Below are 17,714 nucleotides of genomic sequence, written 5' to 3'. Positions count from 1 at the left end.
ATTAAACTGGTTTTTGTAGTACAATTATCAAGTTAAATTCTCCAGCCCTAAAGATACATGTAAGTCCGGTTGAGCTCAGTTGGAATTCTGAATTGTTATGCTTCAGTTGGTGCTTTGGAAGTGTACACTGAAGTCTTAAGTATCTACAGTGTTTAGCATCCATTTCCAGCAGTATGTCTTCAAGCAGTACGTAACAACTGTTATACATTTATTTCTTTTCTATTGTGTCTTCAGCAGCAACAAGTACTTCCATACCTTCTACAACAGGAACTACAACAGTCACTTTGAGCAGAACAACTCCATGTTTCTGCCGTGTACCCGGATTTAGTAAGGGCTTGTTTTCTCCTGGTGAGTTTCTCTTAATGAATTTGAAAAGCAGCTGAAGCAATGTTTTCGTTCACATATTGCTTTGATTGTACATATGCTCAGCATACGTCCTTCCTTATACCTACATCATGATTGTGCACCACTCTCCACAGGGGAGTCTACTTTGGTGCTCTGCTGTATAGTTTGAGGAGGAGTAGAAACCTTTTTACTTACTTTTTACATTTACATTTAAATCATTTTATTAATCCTGCTTTATCTGGGTTTTTTGTTTGTTTTTTGCAAGTTTGGGGCTGATATTTTCAATGCTTTACTGAATTTATGTATCTGTGTTTTACTCTACACTGCTTTATATGTTTTAACAACCTAGGGAACAAAAGTATTAGCTGAGATGAATTCTGTAATTCTCTCATGCCATACATTCTTTGAACAGTATTGAACCACAGAGATGTCAATAGATCCATCTCTCACCTATCCCCTATCCCCTTTTACAACTGACTCATATTCATGTACATCTACTACTATCTGCCAGCCATTACTTTTAACAGGTGGCCAACATGTCCTTTTACTCCCTAGGATTGTGAGTCACAAGCCTCGGCTGAACCTCTTGCTGATCTCCCATGGTGGTGTGGGGTTGGAGCTTGCCCACTACAAATTACACAATCCAATGCATGCTTTCTCAGACTTGCTGCTGAGAGTTGCACTGCATGTCAGTAGACAAATTCATCTGAACTTTATTTGCATTTTAGAACGTTATGACATGTTTTGTTTTATAATTTTCGTACATGGTGCTTTATGATAAATTCCCTCCTTTTTTAAAATAGGGGAAGTAATATACAATAGAACTGATAGTTCCGGATGCAGTTTTTATGCAGTTTGCAACAGAAGCTGTGAAATTGAGGTGTTCCAGGGACCATGTCCTTCAACAACTCCTTCCCACCCATCAACACCATCAGTTACAACTGCAGGAACCCAGCCTTCTCCGTCACCCACTACTGTTGTTCCATCAACCAGAGTATACACTACTGCAGCTGTATCAACCCCCACAACTCCTGTAACAGGTTGCCCTAATATTGATCCACCAAGAAAGGTAATTATCATTGTTTTCATACATACATTGGGGATAGCTTTTGCTAGCTGATGAGAGGCTGTAGCCCTAAACATCAAAAGGGCTCCATGTTGGGGAAAGCTGTTGGCTACCAAATGCCTCTCTCACTCCATTTTCACCCCTCTTAAAAACCATCAAATGAATCCTCTCTTGGTGAACGAGGTGTCTATGTTGAAAAGAAAATCCTGACTACCCCAGGGACTTTTGCCCACAATTCATGCTGTATGAGCACCACTGTTTTGGGAGGTATGAGGAGCTGTCATGTGAACATGCACTTGGTCACAATCAACTCTCTTGTTATAGATCTTATTTGTGCTATTGTTCTCACTGAAAATGGATGGGGATCTTGATGTTACTGGATTCAAAGTCTCATTATCCCTGACCACTGGTGGTTGGAACTGGTGGGAACTGGAATTCAACAACTTTGGGTAGGCTACAGGTTGCCTACCCCTGCCACACAGTCATATATGGAGAAATCTCAAGTCCATTCCAAATGTTCTTGTTTGCCTCACTTTTCTAAAACATAGCAAGCTGGCTTATACCAAGGCAGACTATGGGTCTATTTATCTCACTCTTGTCCTTGTTGACTGCTAATGACTCCTCAGGGTTTCATATAGGAGTCTTCCCTGGGGCTATCTAGAGTTGCTAAGGATTAAACATGGGACCTTTTGCATGCACACCATGTGCTCTACCATTGAGAAACAGCCTCTCCCCCTAACACCCCATTTTGCCTCCAGATGGGTTTTCCTCTTCCAGTAGGACAAGAACCCTTGGTAGTGGAGATGGTGTCTTTCTAAGAGTATGACACTTGTAGAATATTTTTTCTCTGGTTTCCCTCTAGACCAATGAAACTTGGATATTTAACAACTGCACTGTGGCAACTTGTGAAGGAAACAGCAAAATAGTTCTGAAGCCGCAACCACCTGTAGAGAAGACAGTATGTGTGAGTGGACTCCCACCGATAAAAATAGTAGATAAGGATGGCTGTGTCGAACGCTATGAATGTGAATGTAAGTATAACTGAGCATTCAGAAAAAGTACATATATCTTTATGATATGGAATGAGAGATTAAGATATTTAACTTACAGGATTGTATCGTACAAAGCTCAGGGGGTGTAATGTCATGCAGTTGCAATTCCATTTATTGAGGGAGGTGAGACTTTTGAGGGTCTTTCAGGGAAGGCTATGGATTTGCAGAAGCCTAAACCTCTTGTTTCTCTAGCATACTCCTAAAAAAGTCAACCGGTGGCTTTTCATATTTCAATGGAAAGGAGTAAGGGAGAAAATGCTGTGGTTCAACCAATTCCTGCCCTGGCTGTCACTAGTCATCAGGACTCTGGCTATGGCAGTTGTTTCACCACAAAATCTGCACCATCAACATTGCTCTCCTAGAATTCTCTTATTATTCCCACTTTCTAATTGGTGTACCAAACTAGGACCTAGCCCATCAAAGTTAATACAAGCAACAGCATAATAACCAATGATTTCACAGTGTATATTTACCTTGGTTACTCTGGTTTGCTCAAGACTACACTCCAGGTGAACCTTATTTGATCTTTTGATTTCTGTTACAGGTATTTGCACTGGTTGGGATGCTAACTATCTGACATTTGATGGCACTAATTACACTTTCTATGACAACTGCACTTACATCTTGGTGAAAGAGATTGTGAATATACATGGAAACCTCAGTGTTTTGCTTGACAATTATTTCTGTGATGTCACTAACAATCAGCCCTGTTCCAGAGCCATCATTGTAAATTACAACTCAATGGAAGTTGTGCTAAGCAGTGAAGTGCATGAAGGAGTGAGAATTAACAAGGTACTGTGTGCCACAGATTTCTCAAACTGTGTCAGCTTCCTACAATAATAATTTTTTACCAAAACAAAAATGTCAAAATGACATTTATAAACCAGCTAATGGGTTGTAAAATTTACATAACAATCATGGCAAAGTGCCTGTTTGAGGAATGCTACTTAATCCCATGATGTAGATTATGTTTAGGATTGAGATGCTATTCCTCAAACTGTGCATCTCTATAATGACTACTCAGAAGAAAGCCCCCACTGAGTTTAATGCACTTTACTTCCAGTTAATGGTTATAGAATCAATGACATACACGCACACACACACATATATATACATGTGTCTGTATGTTTTCAGTTAAAAACTATGGCTTACTGTTTTTAATTAAATACAATAACACAGTAAAATAATCATTGCAGTATTAAAAGTAGTATAAAAACAGGCAGCTAGGAAATATCAGCATGGCCAGGACTGATTGCCCTCAAGTGCTCTGGAAGACTCTGAATCCTCCAGATTTATATTCTTTTGCCTCTTTTGTGCTGCTGTTTCAGATTTTTTTCAACCATGAGCCGGTCAATGGAGATTTCACCAAATATGGTATTTCTGTCACCAGTACTGGAACTGTCATGAGTGTCGAAATCCCTGCACTCCAAGCTTTTATATCTTTCAACGGGCTCACTTTCTCAGTAAAACTCCCCTTTGACCTATTTCAGCATAACACAGAGGGGCAATGTGGTAAGTAAAGGGATCAAAACATCCCCAACCATTCAAATCCTTTTTCACAATGTTATTCCTTCAAAACAAATTTCTTTACATAGGAAGATGTGGAGCATTAGAAAAGCAATAAAGAAAAATTAACCATTGGGGGGAGGGGCCACAGCTCCATGGCCAAACACATGTGTGTGGTGTTAGACCATCCCAGGTCCAGTTCCTGGTATCTACATCTGAAAGTTCTTGGGATGAAGAAAGAACTGCTGCCCATCAGAGTAGACCTAATTGGGCTTGGTGGACCTATGGTTTGACCAGGCTTCCTCAACCTCGGCCCTCCAGATGTTTTTGGCCTACAACTCCCATGATCCCTAGCTAGCAGGACCAGTGGTCGGGGTGATGGGAATTGTAGTCTCAAAACATCTGGAGAGCTGAGGTTGAGGAAGCCTGGGTTTGACTAATATATCCATACTGAAGAGTAGGAAACAGAATATGCATATAAGGTACACTTTATGATAGCAACAATGGCTTTTTCAATTAGGAAGTCCGCTTTGTTATTTCAATGTCATTCAGAGTGACACTAATGTATACTGCATATTCAGCACACTTACAATGCGACCCTTTCTCCCTCCTAGGAGTATGTTCAAATGACAAGACAGATGACTGCCGCCTCCCCAACGGCCATGAAGCTTCCTCTTGCTCAGAAATGGCCAGCTACTGGAAGACCTACGATAAAAACAAGCCCCATTGCTATGGAGTGCCAACAACATCACCTCCAACAACAACACCGCATGAGCCAAGAACGACAACACCAGCACCAACACCCTGCACCACTCCATCTCCTCTGTGTGAGCTGATTGTGAGCGAGTAAGTTCAACACAGCCTTTACAAATGCTTCAGCTGTTAGATCCTGCAGAGCAAGCTATCGCTTTGACAACTTTATTTTTTTAAAAAAAACCCACTTCTGATGAACACATAGGAACATAAAATCATCACCAAGACATTGTGCACATGACCTCATCTGTCCAGCTTGTGGGCAGGACATAAGCCACTGGTTGACCACAGGACTAGAAAGATAAAGCTTTGGTCTGCTCCAGCAGAGCTTTTTACCTTATATTCTTATGTTTTTATCTACTGCTAGGACATCAGGAATGTTTTCTAGGGATAGATAACACCCTTTTCCTTTATTGTTCTTATATTTCACAGATAATAATAATAATAATAATAATAATAATAATAATAATAATAATAATAAATTTTATTTATACCCCGCCCTCCCCAGCCGGAGCCAGGCTCAGGGTGGCTAACATCATAAAACTAACACAGTATACAAAGAACATAAGATCCATCCAACAATAAGCATGACATTGTTTTAGTATCTTCAAGGCATCTCGGCTACCTTATATACCATAAAGAGCTTTAACATTGCAACACTGTAGGATTTTTACTTCCATAGTAATACAAAGCTGATCTTTCTAGAATTGATATCATTGTGAAATGTACTGTACATATTTGCTAAGAATATTATCCTTTCAGTCGCAGTTTCATACTGAAAATGGGGTGGCAAGGGGACATTGCAATATTTATGAGCCATAGTTCAACCATGTATTCTTTTGTATTTGAAGTGTCTTTGAAGAATGCCATAAGGTTCTGCCTCCCAGAATATACTATGAAGACTGCCTCCTTGAAGCCTGTCAGTCTTCCAATGATTCTGTGCCTTGCTACAATTTGGAGATATATGCTTCCCTCTGCATAGCTAAAGGGGTTTGTACTGACTGGAGGAACATGACGCTAGGAAAATGCCGTAAGTGGAAGACAACGTATTTTCGCTTATCCTAAAGTGAGCAGCAATTTATCGTAGAGCAATAATAGCTGAGTGAACCAATCAATCAACCATTCAAAACGGTGTCAGCAGATGAATAGTAATCAATGCAAACTGAACAATAGCATGTTCTAACTTCAGTTGCATGTTTGTTTCCCTCAGTCTTTGTCTTTTTTCACAAGAATTAAGATTTCAGCTTCTGCACTTCATAGTGGGTTGAATCCAGACTTTGCTCCTGTTGAATGGAAGGGAGCAGCAGAAGGGAAGGGAAGTTGACTTTTGCTAATTGCTCCATCTCCCTGAAGCCCATTTCAACCTCTGAAACTGCTCCAGAGGGTTGGAGGATCCTCCAGATCAACATGGGAGGTGGCACTGCAAGAGGATGGGGGAATTGGCAAATGTTGCCTCCCTCTCTTTCCACCAACAGGTTCTCTCCACTGGATCAGAATCCATCTGTGGATGTCTGTATTGAATCCATGTTCTCAGCTATGGATATTTCCATTTGTAGGTCAGGGTTGAGCATGCACTGGGGCTTACAGCAGTCCTCTGGGTATGGGTGTGCCTTGCCTTGGCAAAAGTCACTCCTTCATTCAATCTGATGCCAACCATAGATGCTTTATGTGATTTTTTTTAAAAGCTAATGGGAAAAACATAATATGACAACATGTAATACATAGTTCTGCCTCATGTTGGAGTCATTCTGCTTTTTAATGACACATTTTATTCTCTTATATACAGCATACCACTGCCCCAAAGACAAGGTGTACAATGCATGTGGCCCCATTCACCCTGTCACCTGTGATGATGGGTATGTATTAACTAAATAATTAGCTCTTGCTAGAAAATGGTGAATGTATAAAGGTCATATCAAGATCTTTAGATGAAGATCTTTAATTAGTTAGTATCTTCCCAAGTATGGCAGCAGTGGATAGTTGATGTGTTAATTTTTAGGGGAATGTTGCATTAATTAATAGGATTTGTTAAAAAAAAATGCATTCTTATCTATTTATATGGTCATTCATTCCATGTCAATTCCTCCCCAAATAATTATGATTGCCAGCTTCAGGTTTTTAACCCTGGTTAAACTGCATTCTTTGCTGGTAGATACTTTAAACCTGCCAGAGCCTGAGCAGTTCCCACCACAGAAGTCCCTGCCTTGGTCTTTCAACTCTACTCATTTTACAAGGATGTTTTCAAGATCCAGTCAGTCCTCCAGGGCACCATAAACCTTTTCAGGTTCTCCAGGCCCTCCCTATCCCTATGGCTAATCCAGGGCATGGTAATTCTAACGTTTGGTGCTAAACCCGTCTACCCTGGAATCACATACTCGCTTGTACTCTGCACAAATTAATGAGGCAAGAGTACAAATACTGTATAGGCCACATAAATGGATTAGCATGCATACCTGATACCATAAATCATGGTAATGTTGAATAGTTATTCTAGCTTTAACTCTCTCTATTCAGCTTGGTTACCTTAAGTCAAGGGTGTTAAAAGGTGGGGTCCGTCCCAAATTAAGTAAAGCAGAGCAGGTGAAAAGAGTTTAAAGCCAGGATAACTATTCCGCATTACCTTGTTCTTAGCTCAAAAAAGGGATTCTGTTTCAACCCTGATCCCATGCATAGTGCAATTGGATAGCATTGTACAGTGGTACCTCGGGTTAAGTACTTAATTAGTTCCGGAGGTCCGTTCTTAACCTGAAACCGTTCTTAACCTGAAGCACCACTTTAGCTAATGGGGTCTCCTGCTGCTGCCGCGCCGCCGGAGCATGATTTCTATTCTTATCCTTAACCCGAGGTACTATTTCTGGGTTAGCGGAGTCTGTAACCTGAAGCGTATGTAACCTGAAGCGTATGTAACCCAAAGTACCACTGTAAATAGATTAGGAAAGATCCTTTCAAAGATTTCTTCCTACTAGTGTAGTGTTTAAAGCTTGAGCACAGTGGCCTGGCAGACTAGCTTTCACTGGTTTAAATTGGGGGTGGAGAAGTGACAGCCCATAGGCCAGATTCAGCCTACAGCACTTTTGACCTGAGTAGAAGTGGTTCAGTGTGCACTGTTAATCTACAACCATATGCACACTTACTTGAGAGTAAGTGCCATTGACCTGAAAAACTTATTTCTGAGTAGACATGCAAATAATTGTGCTGACCAGATTCCCAACACACAGTTCTTACTCTTAACATAAACTGTTGCAATTAACCTGTTGTCTCTTATTATGCCATCTATAGTGAATGGCTCCAGTACAGTGGTGCCTCGCAAGACGAAAATAATCCGTTCCGCGAGTCTCTTCGTCTAGCGGTTTTTTCGTCTTGTGAAGCAACCGTATTAGCGGCTTAGCGGATTAGCGCTATTAGCAGTTTAGCGGATTAGCGGCTATTAAAGGCTTAGCGGATTAGCGGCTAAAAGGCTATTAGTGGCTTAGCGGCTTAGAAAAAGGGGGGGAGCGGAAAAAAATCGGAACACTCGCAAGACGTTTTCGTCTTGCGAAGCAAGCCCATAGGGAAATTCGTCTTGCGAAGCAGCTCAAAAACGTAAAACCCTTTCGTCTAGCGGGTTTTCCGTCTTGCGAGGCATTCGTCTTGCGGGGCACCACTGTATTTATTTACTTCTTAGGAAAGCGCCAGTTTTCTTTTGCATTTAAATACTGTAATCCCTTAGAAAAATAGTGTTTTTACGAAGGTGAGCATTGAAGCTATTAAACTGTTTGATTACAGAACTGGTAATAATATTATCTCCTCTTCTTTTCCTTGCAGGCCAACCAAAGATAAAAGTGAGCATGTTGCTGAAGGATGCTTCTGCCCAGAGGACAAAATCCTCTTCAATACATACACGGATATCTGTGTCAAAACATGCGGTAAGTTTCTCTAATCCTGATCGGCTAATTATGTCAATTTAAACCAAAAGCAGATGCATAATTAAAGGTGTTGGAGTTCATCAGCAAATGATTGGCCCTTTACTGGCCAAATTACCAGGATGGTCAACTCAATTCTATGTTAAACATTTGCTGGGAGATAAAATCCCACAAGTTTTAAAGACAGCAGTCAAATTTCTGTTGGTGGCTGTGACAATAAGAAGTCAGTTAACCACCTAAAGCTGGAAGGATTATTTCCAGGGGATTACCTGGAGCTATTTGCTATTTTGTATATTTGCTAGTTTCTAGTTTCTAAGCCGCTGTTACTATGCTACGCTTGTCCTGTATGGTTTATTTCTGGTCTGTTGCCCCTAATAAACAGCTTATGAAGATCATTAGAGGTGGTATGTGGAAGGGCAATCCTCTACTTATCTGCTCAGAGGTGTGTGCATGTGTATAATTAGGGCCTAAATAACACAAGGGTAACTTTAGCTTTTTCTAACATTTGCATGTCTTTCTGTAATTTCAAATTATGTCTGTAAACACAAAATGAGCACCTGACCTGCAGGGGGCATGCCACAAGTGGTGAAGAATAGTAGGATGCTATGGCACCCTCAGCATCCATTTCCTTCTGTGGTTACACATAAATGCTCCGCTCCATGTGATGAAATTACGTTTTAGTACTATGTGGTTAATACAGTATTGCTATTCCTGTATTTTCATTATACTGCATGGAGGTATGTTTTTAAAGAACAACCCAGGAAGAATCCTGTAAAAATTCATCATGTGGTGAAATTCTCTGTATAAACTGGTTACTTAGCTGGAAAAAGCTGCATAATAATGTTTAAAAGCAAATGGTTATGGCTACAGGAAACTTGTGTTAAAGTTAAGGCAGTTTACATGTTTATGGAATATAAGGGATCTGTATGAATTCTTATGCCTTTATTTATTTTCAGGCTGCGTGGGACCAGACGGATTGCCCAAACCAGTGAGTATTTCACTTGGAAAGATGATGCCTAGACCGTTGCCCATACAAAGGCAACATAGAGAATCATCCAGAACTGACAAGGGACTAATAATTGGCCTCACTATGACTGCAACACCCTGCACCCCTGCACATACATTCACAAGGCAGCAAAACTTCTGCTTTACCAGACAAGGGCATCATTTTATGTTGTAGTAGGAGTTGGAGATCATTTCAGATTTTAGGAGGGAGGGTAAAGCCATGGGGGGGGGGGAGAGAATTCACAATATTTTATTTAATTTAGTTTCTTGTTATTGTTATACAGTGTGTGTGTGTGTGTGTGTGTGTGTGTGTGTGTTGGAGAATAATCAAAAGAAAGCAATAGAAGTCATTGAAACTTTTCTTTGTAGCAAAAAGATTTGTAGTTTTGGTATGCATAACTGGCATGTAGATCCAGATAATTATTATCAACATGCAGAAACAGTGAGCTGGTCAGAAATATAGAAGTGCTTCTGAAGGAGAGGCAGACATAGTCTGAAATACCAGCCTCTCCTGGGCTCTATAGCTGTCAGATGGATTGTACAGCACACTTTCCAGTCCCCTTTGGACTGAGAGGTACACCAGTTGTCCCCTGAAGCCTTTGAAACATCAGATTAGACACACTAATATTAATGGGCCAAACTCAGTCATGTCCATCACTTTCAATGGGTCTATTCTGAGTAGGACTAACATCTAATGCAACACTTTGTGATCTCAAAGAAAGGCTTTGCATGGAAGTGATGGAAATTAAAATAGCAGCTGGTAGAGGTTGTGGTCTCCATCGTAAGTACCGGTATTTTGCTTGGGTTTCAGAAGAAGACCAACAAGACTTTCAGAGGACTCAGAAGGCCATGCCTAATGCACATATAGAACCAATGCTATATATGTGCATCTCCCTGAAACAGCCTAGAAGGAAATTTAACCTGGTTCAGCATATCTTATAATTTAAGGAAGTCTTTTTATAGCCATTTGTGGGGTGGTGGAAACAATCCTTAAGAAGCACCTTCAAGTTGTATTGTATGGCTCTGGTCCAAAGCTTATTGCACAGTTACTGTAAGTTTGATATTACAGGAAACTTAAGATCAACTAGGTGCCCCTTCTAAAGAAAGCTTAAGGTCTAATAATTGACAAGTAAGCAGATGATTATAGGTTTCATTGCTGCCATACAGTGTTAACTGATTTGCTTTCTTTTTCATATAGCCTGGCTCCTCATGGAAGAGCAACTGTCAAGAGTGTATTTGTGACCCATTGACTGAGAGCGTCCAGTGCAAGCCACAGACCTGTGTGTCATCGGAACCACCCAAATGTGAGAAAGAAGGGTTTGTGCCTGTCCCTGTGTTGACACCAAAAGACCTGTGCTGTCCAGAACTTCAATGCAGTACGTATTTGCATGTATTATTTATTGATAGCCAATGCCAATCAATCCAATTCTGCCCTCTGTTGATGAAACAATTTGTGCTATTATGGTTACTGTTGCTTTGGTTGAGGGGGAAACACAGACATCCAGACAGCATTACATGTTGGCAGGTAACATCAGTTGCACAATTCTATCCCAGCTTAATTATCTCTATAGTAAATAACCACACAGAGCAATCTGTAAAAAATACAAAAACAAAACAAAACCATTTTCTCTTGTCATATGGGAACTGACAGGCAGATAAAGAGTTAAATCTCTGGGTTTGGATGCTTTGCTTTGCTCACCATATAGTCAAAAGAGCTTTGCTACAATTAACCTGCAATCCTACATACATTAACTTGGCAGTATGTCCTTCAACCTTAGTAGGAATTTTTGACAGAAATCTGCTTAGGACTGGAGGACTTCTCAGAAACAGGAGATTTGCTAGTCTCCTTTCCCTCCTTTACAATATGATCTGAAGGCAAGCTAAGTCAATTCTGAAATGTATTTATTTATTTAATGCATTTTTAGTCCACCTGTTAGCCAGAAAAAGGCTCGCAGCAAAACTTACAATGATCAGTAATAAGACAGTCCCTGCCCTAGGTCTTGACATATAACAGACCTGGCATGAGGGGGGGGGGGGGAGAGGCATACTCAGACCTTGGATCTTACTGTTCTTTTTAGCCTGGAGGGGTGAAACAAGCTTATTGTGGATGGTGGGTGGGGATTGGATAGGTCTCCCACTTGCCACGATGGCCGGCTTGGGAGGCAAGGGGAGTAAACTCCTAGCAGATTTTAATGCCCTGGAGTATGCTGTCTTTCAGCACTACAATACTAGTGTGTGACGTGTTGGGCGGTGAGTGTATGTGTCAAACCTACTTCAGCTGTTTTTTCTCTGGCTGATGGAGGGGGCCATGCTGGTCTTCCTCGTGCATACCTACCCCAGCCCAGTACACTCTCACCCACCAGTCATGATACTGAATAGGATTATTGTCCTAGCACCACAGGAATATTTGCTGGTCTAAACATTTAAGGCTGGGGTGCTAGACTTGCTTCTTCAGCTCTGTTGTGTTTTCTGATTATTCCACAGAATGCAATACTACTACCTGCTCCAACGAAAAGAAACCTTGTGAACTTGGATACGAGGCAACCCCAGTCCTGCTTGAAGGAGACTGCTGTGTCAGCTTTCCCTGTAGTAAGTGCTAGCATTCTGACATGTAGAGAGAGAAAGTAGATGAGAGAGATTAAAACATCAAGTTAGGCTGAACCCAGACATAATTTACGTACAGTGGAAGCATTCCACACTCCCCTCCTTAAAACAAACAAACAAAAATGTTGCCATGAAAACATTTTAGAAACTGAAGACACATTCTGGAGTGCAGCGTCAAACAGTATGAACTACACTTCAAAGCCACCTTGGACTAGTGTCAGACTAAAAGCTGGAGAAACTCATCTTCAAAACTCCACTAGGCCGCAAAGCTCATTGAGTAACTTCGGGCCAGTCACTGTGTACACAAAATACCTTTAAAGCACGTTATTTCCTCCAAAAGAATTCTGGCCAGGGTAGTTTACCCCTCGCAGTTAAAATTCCTGGCAACCTTTAACAAACCACAGTGCCTAACATTCCCTAAGGGAAAGAACATGTTTCAAATGTGCTTTACAGTTTTATCTCTCACCTAAATCCATTTCACAGGATTGTTGTGATGGTAAAAGAGTGTGTGTGTGTGTGTGTGTGTGTGTGTGTGTGTGTGTGTGGTGGGAGGGACTATATACATTGCCTTAAGCAATAAATAAATACACACGCAAAGTGTTCATGTATCTCCTTTCACTTTTGCACAGAAAGGATTATATCCAACAGTCAAGTGAGCAATGAGGTATCACCTTACTCTCCTCTCCCCGCCCCCCAATCTTTTTCAAAGATTTTCCCTGTCAGATAAGTTACCATATTTAAAGCTGGAGTCAGCAAAGGGTGGATGTAGATCTCTAGTTGATCTGCACTAGATCAGCAAGGATATCTGCCTCCCAGCTGTGAAACAATAGCAACATCAAATTGATCCCCCACCCACTTAATTTAGGCAGGTGAAATGAAGAAAGCTTAGGGGGATGAGGATCCAGGAATGGACCTTATAAACATAATTTCCCCACCATATTTTAAAGTAATTGTCTGTTTCTGTTTTCAGTACCAATCCCAGATGTCTGTCTTGTCAATGGAACAGTTTACAGGGTAAGAATGCGAGTATTATGTCTATATATACTATGTACACAGATTAAAATCCTTCTTTTCTATTGTTCCCTTTTCAGTCGTAGGCAGAGACTGTAGCAGCAGCAGTAGAAATTAATTTCAAGGGGTACCTGTCAAGTCAAAGCAATGCCGTTTGAGCATGCTTTTTTATATATACTGATTTTCAGACATATTTATTATACCTTTCAATTGTGAAGGTTCTCAAGAGTAGCTAAAAACAACCAAAAAGAAACGTGAAATGGCAGAACCACCAGACAACAATAAGAACGGATGTTAAAACCACATAATATAAAACACCATAAGGTTCTGGGGAGATAAAAGAAGGTTATTTTGGCTTCATACCAAAAAGACATTGAAGTCAGTGCTAGGTGAGCTTTCCTGAGGAGGGTGTTCCAGAGGAGGAAAATGGCAATGGCACCCACCTGAGAGATGCTAGAACGGAGTTTCGGCAAGTTCCAGCTTAAATCCTTGCCTGTCACCCTCGCTGGCCATTGGGCATGCTGACTGGGGCTGGTGGAATTTGGAGCCTAGTACCTAGAGGGCCACGGCTTGCACCTCCCTGCCTAAACCATGCAATGATTTGCATGTGCAAATCTTCACTGACTGCTGTGCTGTTGAGTTGGCTGCATCATCCCAAAAGCAGGCATTTTTCCAGTCACACTGCTGCTTACAAAGTACGCAGCACTCAGGGATACTGATGTATCCAGTAGGCCTCCATCACCAGCATAATGTATATATGCCAGTGAGATGAACAATAACCGGTTTTATTTGGGGGTTTTGCCGTTTTTGGCCTGTGGCATCTTGGAACCGTTCTCCAGAGAGCAGGCCTCAAAACGGGCTCAGTTCCAATTTTCCCCTCAAGAAATCCTTTCAACTTTTGGCCACTAGGGGGCCAAACAAATCAACTTACTGTATCGTTTTATTGGCTTTTTATGATTGTGACAGTTTAAAATGTTCCTTCGTAAGCCGCTTTGAGCACTCTAGTAGGTTGGGGAAGGTGCAAAATAAAATGTAAACTTTAAAGTTATGAATTTGAACTTGAGGCCATATTAGAATACTACTGAGGGTGGGGAAGGGGGGACTTCCCAAGCAAGCATTTTTTGAGTAAAAGTGCAAATCATTCTAAATTATTTAAACCACCTATACTTAAGTGTCCAGACAGGGAAGTTTTTTAATGGCCATTTCGAAAGGACACCTGCTTCATTAACTATGGAAAATGTTTGACAATGGGCCGATACTTCTGCCAGATGAAAAGCAATTCATTGAGGCAACTCAAGCCACTGTTTTCTGCCTTCTAATAATGGGTAGTTTGGGGATGCATTTAGACAGGAGCTTAGTATTAGAAACAGGTTGTTGAGATATCACAAATGGGTCATTGACAACATTTTTTTAACCTAGCAGAGTTTCTGTGGAAAAAGTAAATCTGAATTAAAGATGGGGGGAATATGGGTTGATATGTTGATGACAATGTCATGTGGATCCTGGGTACGGCTGCACAATATATAAAAATATCATCCAAAACTGGCTTGAAATCCATATTGTGATATTGTTTCATAATTTTTGACCTCGCAATATATCATGAATCATGATATGAGTGTGCTGCTTCACAATCATATTTTTCTTGGGTTGCATTGGGACTATATCAACATTTCCCACAGTAAACATCTCACGTGTGAAAGTCAGAACCACATTACAAAATACTCAAGGATGCATGCCAAGGAATGGCCACTTTAGGTTGGCAGGTTTAGGTTAGGTTTGCCAAATATCTAGAAAAACACCTGACCTGCTCTGGTGCAGCACCTTGACTTTCAAAAATTAACAGCAGCTTGACTTTAGAAAATTAACAGCTGAAACTTTTCACAGCATGGAAATGAACATTAGAGAGCCAGTGTGGTGTAGTGGTTAAGAGCGGTAGTCTCGTAATCTGGGGAACCGGGTTCGCGTCTCTGCTCCTCCACATGCAGCTGCTGGGTGACCTTGGGCCAGTCACACTTCTCTGAAGTCTCTCAGCCTCACTCACCTCACAGAGTGTTTGTTGTGGGGGAGGAAGGGAAAGGAGAATGTTAGCCGCTTTGAGACTCCTGAAGGGGAGTGAAAGGCGGGATATCAAATCCAAACTCTTCTTCTCTTCTATACCTTCCTATCTCTCTAGATCACATGGCTGTTAAACACAGCAGCTGAGGTTGGTTAAGAAGCTGGCAACCCTATTAGACATATATTTCTTCTTACACTTTACATGTTTACCTAGGAAAATGCAAATATAATATTGGTGTAACCATGGGAAACACAGTTGCAATATAAAACAGGAATTAATACTCAGTTTAAAAATCAAGGATGTTTCCACAGAAGTATCTTGGATTCTTAGAAACGTGGCTTCAAATATTTGCTCGTTTCTGAACCCACTTGGTGGCCTTGGATAAGTTGCTTTCATTCATCGTTTTTCTGTTCCCTGATTGCTTATTTAGAATATTAATGGAGTTCTTATAAAGTGAAATAAAAGAGTTGAAAACATTTTGTATGTTAGAAATCTTTAAAAAGAATTTGATATTTGGTTCACAAAGTTGCTTTATACACTCTGTTTATAAATACAACTGCTATTCTTTGACTTTTCCCAGGCTGAAATGCCTGTTCCTAGCAAGCCTTGTGAAACGTGTGTCTGCAGCTCTGAAAAGGACCCAGACTCCAATACAAATCTTGTAAAATGTCAACCAGTTACATGTGATAAGGATTGCCAAGAGGTAAGCACAAATCTTTATTTCCCCTATTACTGCTTCTTTCCCAACAGAACAATTCTAACTTACGTCTGTACACAAGTAAGTGCTATTGAATTCAGTGGGTCTTTTCCCAAACTAGGTGGGGTTGGGATTGCAGCCTTAATCATTGCAGGTGGCTGCCTCTTCCACACGTATCATGCATGGTTAACTTTTCCTGTCTGCCAAACAGGGTTACGAGTACCAGGTAGAAGCTGGGGAGTGTTGTGGAAAGTGTGTCCAGAACGCATGCATAATCAACATGAATGAAACCACCGAGATACTACAGGTAATTATGTATTCTCACTCTTCTACTTTCTTTACCCAACTGACAATGATGATTGTAGGCGTTCTCAAGCATATTTTTTGCTCATTCTTGGCTGCCTTTTCAAATTGGGACACATGAATTTAGAGAACCAAAGTCTACACTTCATACACAAATAAACACTGAGGGGTCCAAGTAAATGACTGAAATGTGAACAGGCTAAGCTGAACAGGCAGTTCTGTGGGGATTTGAATGGTCATTCAGTATCTGTAAGCATGGCTCTCATGGCAGCAACAGTCTACCTGATATCTGAGAACTCATCTACGACTTAGCTAGAAGGTCAAAAGGAAAGCATGTGAAAGTTCTGTGGATTAAGGATCTAGTGAGCTGTGAGACATCAAACAAGGAAACACAGAAACTAGCACCCAAAATAATGGGAGTCACTTGCAGGAGGTGAAGAATCTGATCCTGCAAATAATCTGTTGCTCCCTAAATAGGTGGTGCCCAATCACAAAATAAAAAGCTAGCTAGCTAAACCTGATTATACAATTGCCTTCTGTTTATCAAGCCCTGAGGTCAAGCTGGGTCCAGTGAGATCCAAGTTGCCAGACTACCTGAGTTAGTGCTTAAATCAGGCGTGGGGAACTTGTGGCCCTTCAAATGTTGTTGGATTCTAACTCTCTTCAACCTCAGTGGTCAGCGATGATCAGAATTGTAGTTCAGCAACATCTGAATGACTGCGGGTTCCCTACCCCAGTTAATATTAGAATCAGTAGGACAAGGTAGAATTGTTCATTACTATTAATGTCACGTTTTGAATTGATTTAGTAGCATTTAATAGCAGCCTTGACTGCTCTAAGTTCTGATTATTTCTCATCATTCAAATATATTTAGGATGTATTGGATTTGGATGTCAGGTGATGCAAGTTCAAATGTCGTCTTGGTAATGTGGCAATCAATATATATCACATGCAATATATCTCACATGCAAAGCCAAAGCCCACTTACCTGCGTCTAAGAAAAAACTACCAATTTCCAACAAGCGTGTTTAGGATTATAACTACAGAGTTGCTATGGAAAATGAGGGTTAGAATAAATTGTGACATGTCCTGAACCAATGAGATGTGATTGTGGGCAGTGGCAATCTAGCTAATTTTAGAGTATATTTGGTATGCTAAAACTTGAAAACAAAACAAATAATGCTATGTTTTATTCATGACAACAGCCTGGTGATATTTGGCCTCCAGGAGGAAATAACTGCAGCTACTATGAATGTGAGCAAATGAATGATACATTCATTCTGGTCCAGTCTAAAAGGAAATGTCCCATCATTCATCCAGAGGAGTGTGAATCTGTAAGTTTTCTTTTCCCCATTCTTAATTTATAATCATTTCTGCTCTAATTATGTTAAAGCTCAGACAATAAGTTCTCAAG

The 17,714-nt window shown here is 40.7% G+C and overlaps 1 protein-coding gene and 1 long non-coding RNA gene across 6 annotated transcripts in view; one reads left to right on the top strand and one right to left on the bottom strand.

Annotated features, from left to right (window-relative positions):
- Nucleotides 1–13,710, bottom strand: part of LOC308592176 — a 41,963-nt gene extending 28,253 nt beyond the window's left edge. For 4 of the 5 annotated variants that reach the window (XR_014010408.1, XR_014010409.1, XR_014010410.1 and 1 more), the window contains exons 1-2: nucleotides 13,608–13,710; nucleotides 12,130–12,233 (exon numbers count right to left, since the gene is read on the bottom strand). This is a non-coding gene — a long non-coding RNA (uncharacterized lncRNA). Of the gene's footprint in view, nucleotides 1–11,015; nucleotides 11,222–12,129; nucleotides 12,234–13,607 lie in introns of those variants that run through there. The other variant, XR_014010412.1, reaches the window with a different exon arrangement.
- Nucleotides 1–17,714, top strand: part of LOC308591737 (mucin-5AC-like) — a 49,026-nt gene that overhangs the window by 28,169 nt on the left and 3,143 nt on the right. The window contains exons 21-36 of the mRNA XM_081202639.1: nucleotides 235–348; nucleotides 1,149–1,414; nucleotides 2,274–2,442; nucleotides 3,008–3,255; nucleotides 3,792–3,975; nucleotides 4,584–4,815; nucleotides 5,574–5,752; nucleotides 6,509–6,578; nucleotides 8,527–8,627; nucleotides 9,581–9,612; nucleotides 10,828–11,005; nucleotides 12,114–12,218; nucleotides 13,204–13,247; nucleotides 15,881–16,003; nucleotides 16,209–16,304; nucleotides 17,506–17,634. Coding sequence (XP_081058765.1) covers nucleotides 235–348; nucleotides 1,149–1,414; nucleotides 2,274–2,442; nucleotides 3,008–3,255; nucleotides 3,792–3,975; nucleotides 4,584–4,815; nucleotides 5,574–5,752; nucleotides 6,509–6,578; nucleotides 8,527–8,627; nucleotides 9,581–9,612; nucleotides 10,828–11,005; nucleotides 12,114–12,218; nucleotides 13,204–13,247; nucleotides 15,881–16,003; nucleotides 16,209–16,304; nucleotides 17,506–17,634 — 2,270 coding nt within the window. The remainder of the gene's footprint in view (nucleotides 1–234; nucleotides 349–1,148; nucleotides 1,415–2,273; nucleotides 2,443–3,007; nucleotides 3,256–3,791; nucleotides 3,976–4,583; nucleotides 4,816–5,573; nucleotides 5,753–6,508; nucleotides 6,579–8,526; nucleotides 8,628–9,580; nucleotides 9,613–10,827; nucleotides 11,006–12,113; nucleotides 12,219–13,203; nucleotides 13,248–15,880; nucleotides 16,004–16,208; nucleotides 16,305–17,505; nucleotides 17,635–17,714) is intronic.

Source organism: Podarcis bocagei (genome assembly GCF_964188305.1).
Source record: "Podarcis bocagei genome assembly, chromosome: 1".
In the NCBI taxonomy this organism is placed as follows: Eukaryota; Metazoa; Chordata; class Lepidosauria; order Squamata; family Lacertidae; genus Podarcis; species Podarcis bocagei.
Note: the sequence above shows the minus strand (reverse complement) of the source record. Positions and strands in the feature narration are given on the sequence as shown.